The 13,887-nt window shown below is 42.5% G+C and overlaps 1 protein-coding gene across 1 annotated transcript in view; it reads right to left on the bottom strand.

Moving 5' to 3' along the window:
* Positions 1-13,887, bottom strand: part of astn1 (astrotactin 1) — a gene marked incomplete at its 3' end in the record, with an annotated part of 417,666 nt that overhangs the window by 285,833 nt on the left and 117,946 nt on the right. The window contains exons 6-8 of the mRNA XM_079222970.1: positions 8,613-8,762; positions 6,753-6,902; positions 1,893-2,060 (exon numbers count right to left, since the gene is read on the bottom strand). Of these exons, the coding sequence (XP_079079096.1) occupies positions 1,893-2,060; positions 6,753-6,902; positions 8,613-8,762 (468 nt within the window). The remainder of the gene's footprint in view (positions 1-1,892; positions 2,061-6,752; positions 6,903-8,612; positions 8,763-13,887) is intronic.

The following is a 13,887-nucleotide window of genomic DNA, read 5'->3' as shown; positions in this document are numbered from 1 at the left end:
GAAGAACCTTTGGAGGTACTGCAATTTGACAGCTCGGTCCAGGGTCTAAATTAGTTCCAAGGACATTTGACACCTGTAAAGGCCGAGGTTGAGGCGGGTAGTACTATATGAAAGTACAAAAGCTTCCAGGGATGATCGTTGCTGCTTCAACTCGTGCGCCGCTTCATTCATAAACCAACAAAAAAGTACTCTGGTATCGATTTAGGACCATTGAGGACGAGGGGAGAGCATATCTCTTTCTTTGACATAATTCAAAGTAAAGTAAGGCTTTGCCGTCACTTTCTTACTCAGCGGTGCTGTAAAGGTTATTTTGTGATTAGGTATTAGTTATTTCATCCATTTCTTGGCGGTTTGGCGATTACATTCTGAAGCACAAATAAATAACCATCAAACACTCAGCAGACGATTTACTGTGCTGATAGACGCTCTCCGCTGCATTTCACTCATTACGTCCACTACGCGCCGCAGTAAATACGATGCAGCAGTAAATGTCGTCGGAGTGAGAAAATGCTATTTAGACAGTGAACTGCAGGCAGCATAGTGTGTTCACCCTGCAGCGACCAAGCAGCCACCAAGCAGACACCAGCAGCCACCAAGCAGACACCAGCAGCCTCAGCCCATGTCATGTTGCTTTTTTATTTGCTTGCTTAATATTAAGTCTTTAGATCACGATGGAAACGCAGACAACACCAGGCTGAAGGAACCTCCTACTTTCTTGGAAAATAGTACCGGGACTTAAGTTACCAGGAATAGCACGGTCGAAGTTCTACAAAACATATAGGAGGTTGTGTTTTTGTCCGTTTGTCAGCAGCATTATGGAGACACTACTGGCCTGATTTTCATGAAACTTGGCGGAATATTGTCTTGTGCACCCAAGAATAACGCTTTACATTTTGGAGCGGATACAAGTTGTGGGGCGGATACAGGCACGATTCTTGACTTATGAAAACCTTGGCAGAGGTCTGCACACTCCAATGGATTTTACTTCAGAAACGTAATGCATTACTTTGTGCATGTGCCAACACTGTACAAGGCCACATTGGTCCCTTAAATTGGTTGACCTATGATGGCGTCAAACTTTGAGTCTTCGTTCAAAGTTACTGGATGTTATCACTGTAAAAATGTTGGCTCTGACATCTTTCTCTTTTACGCTTTCTTCCCTTCTTCATCTTGATCCCATGAGACGCTTTGCTTCTTGCTCAGTTGTCACTGCAAATACCTTTTTTTTTATATATATATAGATTTAAGACCAACAAATGTTTGCGCTCTCGGAACCGGGCTTTTCAAGAGGTAGTGCCAGCTGTGTGACGCCAAGGGAAAATGCCTGCACGCTGACAGAAAATGAGAAGAGCCTCTTCAGATGCAACAACAAAAGAATTGATTTATCGCATGTGCACAAGGTGGCGAAATGGGGGGAAATTGGAAGAAGAACAGTACACATTTGGGTCATAGAGCCCTTATCAGTGCTTCTAGGTGTTACCACCGTTCGTGTTTTTGTGTTATTGGCCCGTGCTGTTTGTCTGGCAGCCAATTCAAGTCTGAAGAATCACAGAGTTTGTAAGTTGGGCTGACCGTGGTTCTACGAAATGGAACATTGTGTTCATGATCAAATAGCCCGATTCCTGTTTAGCATCTCAGGAGCATCTTCAAAGTTTGATTTTATTTGCCATGAATATGAGATATGATTTACAGAGGTGAAACAAAGTTTAAATAACTGTTGGAGAGTAAAATTCACCCTTAACCCCCATAATACATCTCTATGAATATAATGAATAGGTAAAGATGCCAAGACTACTGCATGTTTCCTGGTAAGCCAACATTTCACCAACTGCAACTAGTCAAGCCAGAGAGGCGAGGACACTGTTTATTAAACAAAAAATTAATCAGCTCACCTGTCTCCGGGTCACACTGGTGCTCGCAGGGGTCCAGGAGGCGTCGTCCGCACAGCTCGCCGAGCCAGGGGCCGCTGGCATTCTGCTGGTAATACAACAAGATCTGCGCCGGGTTCAGCCAGTCCGAGGCGTCCAGCTGGCTCCCCTGCAGCAAAATGAACCTGGATCCTGAGGAGGACGGAGGGATGAAATGAAAGCAGAATAGAAGGATAAAAGAGAGAGGGGAGAAATGAGGCATGGTTAGAGAGTTGAGGAGAAAGGGAAATGGGAAACAGGGGAGGAAGGAAAGGCACAAGGAGGGTGGATGAATAAACAGCAGGTGGGAAAAAGACAAGTTAAAATGTGAAAAGGAAAAAAAGCACAAAGACACTGTCTATTTTAAACTTCAATGCAGGCCAAATATCTTTAATTTAAGACAGCAGGTTCAAACTGAAATGGGAAGAAAAAAAAATAGGTCCTTTGTGGTGCGTTAACACTAAACGTGAAGCGATCTTTTAGCACAGCGTGAATCCTTGACACAAATGATGCAATAACGTGGGATTCACTCCATTCGCCGATTCATGCGAGTTGAAGTATTTAAATTGGCCGAGAAATTGGCGTGAATCAAACTTCCACAACATGTACAGAGCAAGTAATAATGGTTATTTCAGCCACGGTTGATGAAGAATTGTTGGTATCTGCATGGTGGTAAGCGCTTCCACACAGCTATAGAGGGGAGAAAAAACCCAAACCCTCCAAATTAAATTGTTTGATAAAGTCAGAAAAGAAAAAGGAAAAAGCCTCAAACAAGCTTCTCAGCTACCACTGTGATATTTGATAAACGATAATCATGATTCTTTGGTTTCATTACAGCAGGAGGTGAGCTCCAGCCAGGACAACAAACCTTGCCAGCTAAAGACTAAAAGATGCAAACACTCAAACTGTGATAGATTCTGATGAAACAATACCTGTAATAGCAGGACTAACACTCCTGTTGGTTCATTATCAGTAACCACAGGCCGCCACTTTGTTGCCCTGCAGTCACACATGCGTGCCAAGAGAAGGACGGCAACGGTGAAGAAAATAGCGGTTTTGAATTTTGTGTACATATTCCCTGCGGTGTTTGGATTAAAATGTGGGAGGATTAGAAAAGTGAAGGTTCTGACAATGTCATAAATAAATAAATGGCATGTTTGCACAGCGTACATGATGCACTGAATGGGAGGGGGGGGGGGGGGCTTTGTTTCAACCTTGCCTTCTTACTGGTGCAGTGGGAAATTGTGTTGCGAGTCCTTGTGTTTCTGGCCGAGCTGAGGACTTTACATACAGTGTGCGTTTCATTCAATTGTGATTTGTGGTAACGGCACGCACAGATTAAACCGGCCACGCACCCTGGTGACTATAGCTGGAGGGTGACTCGGTTCATGTTGAGCAATTTAAGTTTTAATGATGTAAAAAAAAAAATTATCTGCACATTGTTGATGAACTGCATTGTACATGTCCATATTCAATTCTGGTCATTTGATCAGTAGGGTCTAATTGTGGAGTAGGAAGGTGTGATTATGAACTTGAATGGAGAGACAAAAATTGACGGTGGCGCAGAGAGTCAAATCAGAATCACATTTCACAAAACACAACTATTTCACCAAAATATTTTACAACAAAACACCTTATATTTCACAAGTCAAATTACACAACAAATATTTCACGAAAAATTACATTTCACAAAATACAACCACATTTTTCCTGGTTTTGGGAACTGTTGTGTTTTGACCCTCCAGGCCACCGTAAAAAAACAAGACAAGGACTGTATTAGCCTGATATATCTGCATTTAAAAGTAAAATTGTCACATTGAATACACTTAAACTGAGTCATAAAAGGCTTTGTAGAGTAAATCATTTACTGATGTGAGCCGTGCAGGACCAGGTTACTATGTGAAATATCTCCTCATGTATTTTCAATCTGCTTGTAAAAACCAAGTATTTAAAAACATGCAACGAGTTGAAAATGGAACAAGCCAAACCAAAGACGTCCAGCCACGAGTCACAGGAAGTCGGAGGCCTCTGGCCACCGGACACCTGTCCCTATACCACTGGATACCGAGAGCTACCTGCTGAGTAATCGCTGTGTCACCTCTCATTGACCAAAGCCCCGTCCGTTTGCAGACATGGGATGCACTGGGCATTCTCTAACCCAGAATGACTTCTTGGCGGGCTCCGCCTGCCCAAGTTAGCGGCATCCCCGATGATGATCACTTTAAAAATAGAACACACGCTGCAAATGGCCGAAACCATCTTGTTTGTCTAATCGTGGCGCGTCATAAAGCTGCTCGTTAAATCTTTCAATTTGTATACACCAATCAGCATTTTTTGTCTTTTTATGGCACATTTTATGTTGTACGGTATTCGACGTCTGCAGGCAATGTTGTACATTTAGTTTAGAGATTTTTACGTTAATCATACATTTTTTGAATGCACAGATACACTTCTGACTTTACTTTACGGAGGAGATAAGGCTTTCAGAATCAATAACTTCTTTTAAATCACTTCTTAAAACCCATTTTTATAGAATAGTGAGGTTGTCCTAGTATGTCCTCTTATGATTTATCATGCAGTTCTTTTGTTCCCCTGGTTTTGTTTGTATATTTTATTTATTTGTTTGTTTTCTGCTCCATTTGCTCTTTTTGGTTATTTGTTTGGTTTTGTTGTATTCATTGCCTTTATGGTATGGTTCTTTTTGTTTACCGGTATTTGAGTCATGTCTATTCTTTGCTTCTCTGTAGAGCACTTTGTAAACTTTGTTTTTAAAGGTGCTATATAAATAAAGTTATTATTATTATTATTATTATTACTTATGGAACAATACAATGGAACCTTGACAAATCAGTCACTCTGCGGGTTATATTTGTAACAAGAGTGTTGTGAGAAAATACTCATTCACAGATGCTGGACATCCTTCTTAGTGACTTATCTAGTGAGGAAAAAAAACCTTGACAGGAAGGTTTAGAGTAAGAGAAAAGCATAACTCAGTCTGACTGAGAAAGTTTTCTCTCATAGCTGCATTAAAGAAGTGGGCAAAGTCACCAGACTATTATTTATTGGTTTGGAGAGGGAGGAGCTGAGTACAACCGAACGCTGAAGGAGACAATTTTAGGCAACCAAAATAGTATGATTAACTTCTATGAAGTGAAAACACCTCAACAGCTCCCAAACCAGACAAAACCGTTGCTATGACATGTGGTAAAGGTATTCATGGTTCCCAGAGGATGAATCCTCATGATTAATGAATTTTCTTCTAGCGTCACCGCAGGGTTTACACTTGTGGTTTCAAGTGAAACAGCTCAACATGTATTGGATGGATTGCTATGAGCTATTGTTGAGACATTTTGGTGATCCCCTGAAATTTTCTTTTCCCATCAACCTTGGGGTTTTTACATTTGTGCGGAAACGCTCAACAATGATTGGATGGATTGACATTTGGCACTTACATTTGGAAACCTTGGTCCTGAACAAAAATGGTAAATATGTGTATCCTGCTACATATCAGCATTGTTTGTACCAGCACTGCGAACATGTTGACATGCTGATGTTAGCACGAAAGCCCATTAAGCAACACTGTGCCCAAGTACCGCCTCACCAAGGTGCTAGCATGGCTGGAGACTCTTGGCTGTTTGGCCCTCTGTATCTTTTTTCCCACCCTCTTGCGAGTCGCTACAATTGCCCACCATTCTGTGATATTTTCTGAACATCCCTCAAATTTCATGAGCAGCTGAGGGACTGGTATTATTAGGTTCCTGTAGACGGCCAGTGATGTCTTTCAGGTGTCATATGGACACGTATCAGACCAGACACAGATGTCAGCGGGAAACCCAATTTCCACAAAATACAATTTGAGATGATAAACCTGCATTTCTCTTTCAGACTTCAGGGTGGTCATAAGAAAAGTTTGTCCTGTCCTTTGTTCCAGTCTATCTCGGCTAGCCGTAGATGTTGTTATCCTGCGTAAACAGACAAACATCTATACTTTCCCCGATGTGAACGGCGAGGAAAAAGGTGTCACTCCACGTTTTCTGAGCTCTTCTTCTCAGCATTCCAGGCAGACACATGCACAGCTGCTGGCATTAATAGCTTCTTTCCCCCCGGTGGTGGAATCCAGATTCTCATCTGATCCGCCGTGACATCAAAATCAAGTCTGATGAGATTGTGGAGACATTTATGGAAACATTCTAAATCGAACTTGCGTTTTGTAATTCAACAGGCGAATTTGCCATCTTTCATCTCGGCTTTTAAAGTTCCCCTCCCGGACGCCTCCCTGGAATTTTAATATCTCCCTGGCAGGCCGGCGCGTACCGCCGGGAAAGCCTCAGCACTCCGAATCAAATCAGACCTCCAGATGATAGATGACTGAGTCCCAGTTGCAGTCTATAATATATCTGGACTCCCATCTCACTCCCTGCTTGGAACCCCAACCCCCTCGTTCATCCGCAGGTGCTATGTGGAAATTCATTTTCGAGGTGGTCCGACATATCAGAGAGCGCGCGAGGGGAAGAGTGATGGAGGGTCTTGCGGCGGGTGGTCACTGAGCCCTGGCCTCGATGTGCTGTGATGCTTTGAGGGCACATCTGTCGTGTTGTCTCACATGGGAAACCCGGGGGGGAGCGTTCGACCTGGCATTTACCTTTGTCTTAGCTTGACCACAAAAAAACCTGGTGGGTCCCAGTTTGAGAGGAATAACGAGCCGGACTCCCGGGAGAGCGGCGGGAAAAATGACAGCTCAGCCCCCCGGGGCTTTGAGCGGCAACAAGGGCATGTGTGTGTGTGTGTGTGTGTGTGTGTGTGTGTGTGTGCATGTAAGTAAAGGCTGCAAACACAAAGCCTTACCGTCAGCGATGAGGTGCTCCGGCACGTGGAGGATCACCCGCACCGAGAGGCTGCAGGACATGTGTGAGGAGTAGACCAGGCCGATCACGCAGCTGATGACGCTGATCAAAGTCAGGGTGGTCTTATTGATGGGGCTCCGCGGGGAACCTGCTGCCGGGGGGAGACAAAGCGCACAGGGATGGGAGCGAGGGGGTGGGGGGGAGGAGGGGAGAGGCGGGAACAACAAACGATGAAGATGTGTGAAGCAGTCACCGCCTTTCCTGTTTGTTCTTCTTTTTTAATAACCCTTCCCCACCGCCCCCCACATGCCCCTCCAGACACACATGCACACAGCTGCACAGAACACAAACGCGCGCATCTTACACGGGGAGTCGTTTTTACAAACAAGTCAGAAGGAATGGGCTTAACGCCCATGAAAAAAAACTTTTTGGATCAAACAACCTCAAGGCCTCTGGGAGGTTTAGACCAGGCATCGCACAGCGGCACAGAAATAAGGTTTTACCATTGAAGTGTTTTAACATCCAAGCTGGGATTTGAAGGGATGAAAAAAAGAAAAAAGAAGAAGAAGAAAAACGGGCCTCAATAAAAGTGGTTAAGAGGTTGTTTTGCCACCTTCTCTCTACTCTCCCGCGCTGCACGAGCGCAAAACGCCTCCTTATTTCCTTCACTCCAGAGTGCAACACGGAAAGTGTTAAACGTGACCCGCAGGGGCGCACATGCACACACACACACACACACACACACACACACACACACACACACACACACACACACACACACACACACACAAAGTCACAGTGACCTTGAATTAAGCCAGTCACACTCTCTCTAAAGAGGGGTTATTTGCTCACCGGTAGAATAACTCTAGAGTGCGTTGTCACTATTTAAATGACTCGTGCAGAAGCAGCCCAAGGCCATCCTTTAAACAAAAGCCAAAGTAGAAAGCCGGTCATCGCATCATGTGGAAAGTCTATTCCCCAATAAAAACAGAAAAACAATATTTTGTTTTTTATAAAAGTTGATTTAATTTTTATAACATAAATATCTCCAGTAGGCTTTTTTAGTTGAACAATTCAATATTCTCGTCACGAATCGTCCCCTCCTCCTCTGGATGCAAACACCCCAGCGAGGCCAGCGCTACAGCCTCTGTTCTATTCTTAAGCCTCGCTCTAATTAAAGGTGTTGGCTTCACTTCTGGAGGCATCGCCGCGTTCATGGCACCTGTGCACACGGCGGGGGAGTAATTGGCTCCGAGGCGCCGCGAAGGCTTGTAACGCCGTCTGACAGCAGCTATTATTTTGAGGGCACTGCCTCTTTTATTTTATATATTTATTTATTTATGTTCTGCCCCGATGTCTCTCTCCACACACCCCATTACTGTATGTCGAAGCAGCGAGGCATGCCGACGGATAAAGCGTGCCGCACAGGCTCCTCCTCAGAAATAATATTTGCATGGAATATTATTTAAAAAAATATGACGTTCTTTTATTTATTTGTATTTGCAGTCTGATATCAAAATGCTTGGTAGAAAACCTCCGATCTCGTCGTCTTGTCTTGTTCCAGTCAACAAGGTTGAGATCAGCATTGCATGCTCACAACAACTGTGCAAAACACACACACACACACACACACACACACACACACACACACATCTACGTACGAACACAGCACACCGTGAACACAAAACTCCATGTATGTCCTTTTGAAAAAAGGGGGACAGCACGATCACGAGCAGACACAACACCATGGAGCCATCCATCTGCTATATGCACTGCAAAGGTTACTTGTCATGCATGATGGTGACGGTGACACCATCAGACGGCGGGGAGATCTGTCTGTGGGTGTGCGAGTCCTCCTTACCCCCTGAGCCCCACGCGCTGTTGGCGTTACCGTTTCTCATACCTCGACTCCGGCGCCGGCTGCGGTTTGGGTCGGTGTAAAAGGCCAGCTGAGGCTCGCTGTCGGCCTCCGTTCCAGAGTCCCCGTCGGGGTTCAAGAAAGTTGAACCCGCTGTGGGATTCACACATGAAAAAATTAAATTAAATGAAATGAAATGAAATATAGACCTATAATGAGAGGGGGGAAAAAAGTTCTGGTCCAATGGTGGGGAGGGTTTTTGTCCTCAAGTTTGCCTCACAGAGGTCAGAGAAAAGGCAGCCGGCGGCATCGATGGGGCTACTGGAATCGGAGGTTGGAACAGATCATAAAAAATGTCCTTCGATCAATAATTGAAATGTAGGTTGATGTAGATGGAATCCATAAGGAAAGTTCGGCAGATCATAATTTCAAGAAAAGCTTTTTTTTTCGTCCCGCGAGTATGTTGGTTTTACCTTTTGATTAATTTACTGAACCAGGCGGGAGTCACTGGTATCGATCCTCGAGTCGGACGAACTGCCGTGAGGCGCTCACAGAAGACTTCATGTTGGTTTTCAGATGCGGACCGTGAGACGGCGGTTTCAGGGGAAGTGACCCCTTCTTTGTGAATCCCCCTCCCAGCCGACAGAGCAGTGCGATGCCTCGTGATTCAGTGACAATGCAAATGGAGTTTGTTTGGTATTTGTCCCTGGAGGTTCCATGGAAACACAGTTTCTTGATATAGAGAAGTCAAAACAATGAGAAAGTAAATTGCTCTTCATTCAGCTCAACAACCTTGTTATCTCCCACAAACACAGATGCCGTATTAACGTCCTAATTAGTTTACAAGGTTTAATATATTTTTTTAAAGCTTGAAATATAAGTGCTGCACCGTCCATTTTATAACAGCTCTCTCATTATGATGCTTCTCTCTGCCTGATTTATCATTTTATTATTTTATCTTAATCATGATGCAAATTTTAGTCCCACAACAAAGTCCTACGTAGGCTTCTCCTAAGGTTTCTTTTGGATTAGGCGTATTACATGTAAAGCTTGACTCATTTGCAATACATTTGGATAAACAAATACACTGTAATGAATATTGACAGTGGTGTCATTGTAGCTATTATTATTATTATTTTTAATTGAATAATCCTTCAGTCAATACAATGTCAGAGAATAGTGAAAGCTCCGAAGGATGTTTTAAGATTGCTTGTGAACCCAAAAATGTAAAAGTATGAAGAAAAAGCTGCACACTCTCACATCTGAGGAGCTGGAACCACAAGGTGGTTGTGCATCAAAACTAATATCATAGTGACAAAGTATTTGCAGTATGCAATATTTATGATTTTACATTGGTAATTTAGTGGTCTGCCTCCAATGAACAAGAGAGAGAAAGAGAGAAAGAGAGAGAGACCCAGCCTATTTTTACAGCTGACTGTGGATTAAGGCGTTAACTTCAACCAAACTGCATCGTGAAGAACGTTTCAAAGTAAAGGTATTTTGTCTCGTGGATTACGCTTTATTTTGACGTATCACAAGTTTCAAATGAGCCCGCTTCGGGAGGAGGTTGGAATAGTGGATGGATCAAAAAACACAGGGCTTTAACAGGAGACTACTGTTTGTGTCCCGTGTGAATCAAGTACTTTTGTTGCGTTTTTGTTTGATGCTATGGATTATTTTTTTTGTGGAAAGTGTTTTTCCTTTTTTGTGTGTGTTGTGTTTCAATTTACAACTTTGATCATGCGTTTCAAACTGTTTTAAACTGCGTCCATAATCTGTCAGAAAATATGTTTCCCTCGAAGCGTAATTGAAAGTGCAGTTTAATTGTATGACAGCGTAATCTGATATGTTGTTATTTAAAGGAGTCGTAAAGGGCAAACTAGTGAAGTTACATTGGGAAGGCTGAAAATTAAACCATTTAAAAAGGTACAGATGGAAAACAGTGGAGGACATGAATGCAGTGTGTGAGATGGAGCACATGAACAGCGAAACACGTACAAGGCATATTTGGGCTGTGGTCTTTTGCCGGATGATACCAACATGACTCCTATTTAGAGTGTGTTTGTTTTTACCTTTTGCATCTTCACATTCATGAAATTAAAATGGCAATACACAATCCTTCAAAAACAACTGGGAGAGAAAAACAAAGGAAGCCGAAAAATTTAAAAGAAAGCTTTGTTTGGGATTATAGTCCCACTCACACCATTTAATCGTTCTCCATTTTGCACTTTGGTGAGATGGTCTTCGAGGTGGGAGGGAAGTGAATGGAGCTCGATGGGTCCGTCATTTAAAGCTACAGTACGATATGAAGGACGAGGAACAAAAACTGCTCTTACAATACCACTCGTCTGTAATGCATCTCAGCTGAGCGTGTTCTAGCAGAGGCATTAGCTATATTTAGAGGGCATGTATCGAGGCTTGTCTTACAAGTGTTTAGCGGATTGCGGATCACAAAGTGAGGGGGAAAATCCATCAAAGCAGCAAAGATTTGCTGCCTCAGCGGGACGCGTGTGTAAACTGAAACAAAACTCGTGCTAACGTTGCTCAGCGGCAAGAGCTTTAAAAAACCCCTGACGTCGCGTTTGATTAAACTGGAGAGGATCCCTCCAAAAAATAAAAAAAAAAACAACAAAAAAACGTGGGAATGAAAACGCTATTGGCAGCTACAACAATATGACAGACTGAGAAGGACTTTTTCATGACAGCAGCTTCATCAGCTTTTCATATCGTCGGTTTTAGAACAATGAGCAGTGAAGAAATGAACGCGTAGTGTAAATATTATTGGCAGCCGTGACTATCAGGCAAGCGCAGATGTTGCCGTTGCTTCACTTCACAAGTGGGGAGGCTATTTTTTTTTTTATGACACCATTGTTTCAGCACCAGGAAATTTCACCCCAGGAAATGTTTACTGGCAGGGAACAACGTCCTCTGGAAATGTATTCAGTGTGCTACTAAAGAGCTACTTTTTCAATAATATAATATGTTTCAAGAAGTACAAAATAACTCTAGCGGACCTCCTGTGCATCACTAGCGACACGTTTTTTTGTTTTGTTTTTCGGCTGTTTTTAATGCAGATGGCATGCATTTTTGGAAGGGTGTTATTTATTTTGGAAATTCAACCTAAGCGGCTATAAAACAATATATAAGCTTAGTACCGTATTTTTTGCACTATAGGGCGCACTTAAAAGCCTTTAAAAAAAACGACAGTGCGCATTATAATCCGAAGAGCCTTACATATGGATTAATTCTGGTTTAGTACGACTTTGGTAAACTACAAAGCCGCACCGCTTGCAGCATTGCGGCTACCGTAGCCAGGACGTCGCGGAGTAATACATACTGTTTTAGCCCTTTGCTAACCCAAAGGGCTGGATGGACGAGGAAAAGATGAGTGAGTGGCTGAGATAAATTTACATCAGAAAACCGGATGGCTTTTTTCACAAATCTCCGTCCCTATTGATCTGCGACTCCATGTGCGGCCATCTCACCGATGCTGTCAAAAAACAACTGAAGCAAACTCGGACACTGAAGATGAAGAATTTATGGACTAGGAATAAACTGAAAAAGTGAGTGTATTGTGTTGTATTTTACGTGTTATAACTGAACAATTTTTTGAGTTTTTGTGAATCCGCTAACGTTTGATTTAGCGGTATCAGAATGTGTTTTTTACATGTTACCACTAAACACGGTTGGTAGTTATTGTGAATACGCTCATTAACGAATAATGAATAATGTTGAGAGTTATTGTGAACGCGTTTAATAAAGTTTGACTGACTTATCTTTTTTTTCGCTTAATGTGCCTTATAGTGCGCTTTATATATGAAAAAAAATAGACCATTCATTGACAGTGCGTCTTATAATCTAGTGCGCCATATAGTGCAAAAAATACGGTAGCCAAAATACAGACACTCACATCCTTCAGGACAAAAATGTTCACATTGACATTCATTAAAACCCAAAATGTTTGATCCAACGACCGTCACAGCATAAAATCATAATGATAAGATGACGTAGGTCAGGCTTTTTGGTTCCTCGAAGCAAGTTTAGAAAAATGTGAACCTGCTCCAGCGCAGGCTAACTTCAATTCACTGGATAAGTTGGCCACTCCCACCGGACAAAAAAATGGCAGCTCCCTTCCTCATTGATGAAGGAGCGATATTAGTTATATTAGTTTTATAGGGAGAGAGTTCTTCCAGATCGCCAAGATCCGTTCTCACATCATCATGACTTCCTGTTCGAGCGATATTGATTCTGCCGACAAGGAATCACTTATTTACGAGATCTGCTCGAGCCGTGGACATTGATTACCACACACCCCGTCTCACAGACATTGACTATAGACCGCTGCATGCCATGTTGTTTCGTAACGTTTATTTAGCGCTTAACAAACTTATCGATGTTTTGAAAGCACTCATAATTATGACAGTGTTATTAGTACACCATACATATCATTATTGTAGAAAATGATTACGGTGGACTCTGATAAGAAGAATACAGAGAATCATACACAATTTCTTATCACTGCTTCAATTGATTGAATTTCTGATTATGAATAATACATACATACTGATCCGCCCATACACATATTAAAACTCCTAGTTGTATGGCAATCTACACATACATGTATATACACATATATAGTACATGATACATATGCACATACAGTACATATATCCTCATAAGTATATATTAATCTGTATACTACTGCCAGCACGCACATTTAAATGACTTGGGTGATGAAGCACTTAAAATTAGCCGATACATTTTCCCAACACTGATGCATTTAACTTGTCTGATATATTTGCAAAAATCCTAACATACTGGTGGTCCCTAGTTGCAAAAATGTTGTGAATCATTTGCTGTGAATGCAGCATTAGATTTTGCCATGGTTAAGGTATTGACTTCCTCATATGCGTTCATGATCATCTCTTGCTTCTCAGCAGAGAGAAAAAAAAAGGTTCCTCTGAGTTTATTTTCCATTGTACTGTTAGAACATCGTGGTGTCAGTGCTCCATTATTATCCCTTCTGAAGAGCAACGGCCACGCGCATTTATCCAGATGACTGACGTCTGGTTAGAATTAATGAAACCGTTTCAGCACGGATCTGCCGTTGAGAAACCGAGTTAGCCTGATGTTAATCATCTCGCTAACTTCAGCTGGATAATAGGACATTAGATCGACTTTGTTGAACCACGTACGAGAAATAGGGCCCTGGTTTCAAAATTGTACGTTTTACGTTTTGTACCATTTTCCATCAGAATTAGTTTGTCCTATAGGGGCG

This window comes from Taurulus bubalis (genome assembly GCF_910589615.1).
Source record: "Taurulus bubalis genome assembly, chromosome: 1".
Classification (NCBI taxonomy): Eukaryota; Metazoa; Chordata; class Actinopteri; order Perciformes; family Cottidae; genus Taurulus; species Taurulus bubalis.
This window is presented reverse-complemented; position numbering and strand designations above follow the sequence as displayed.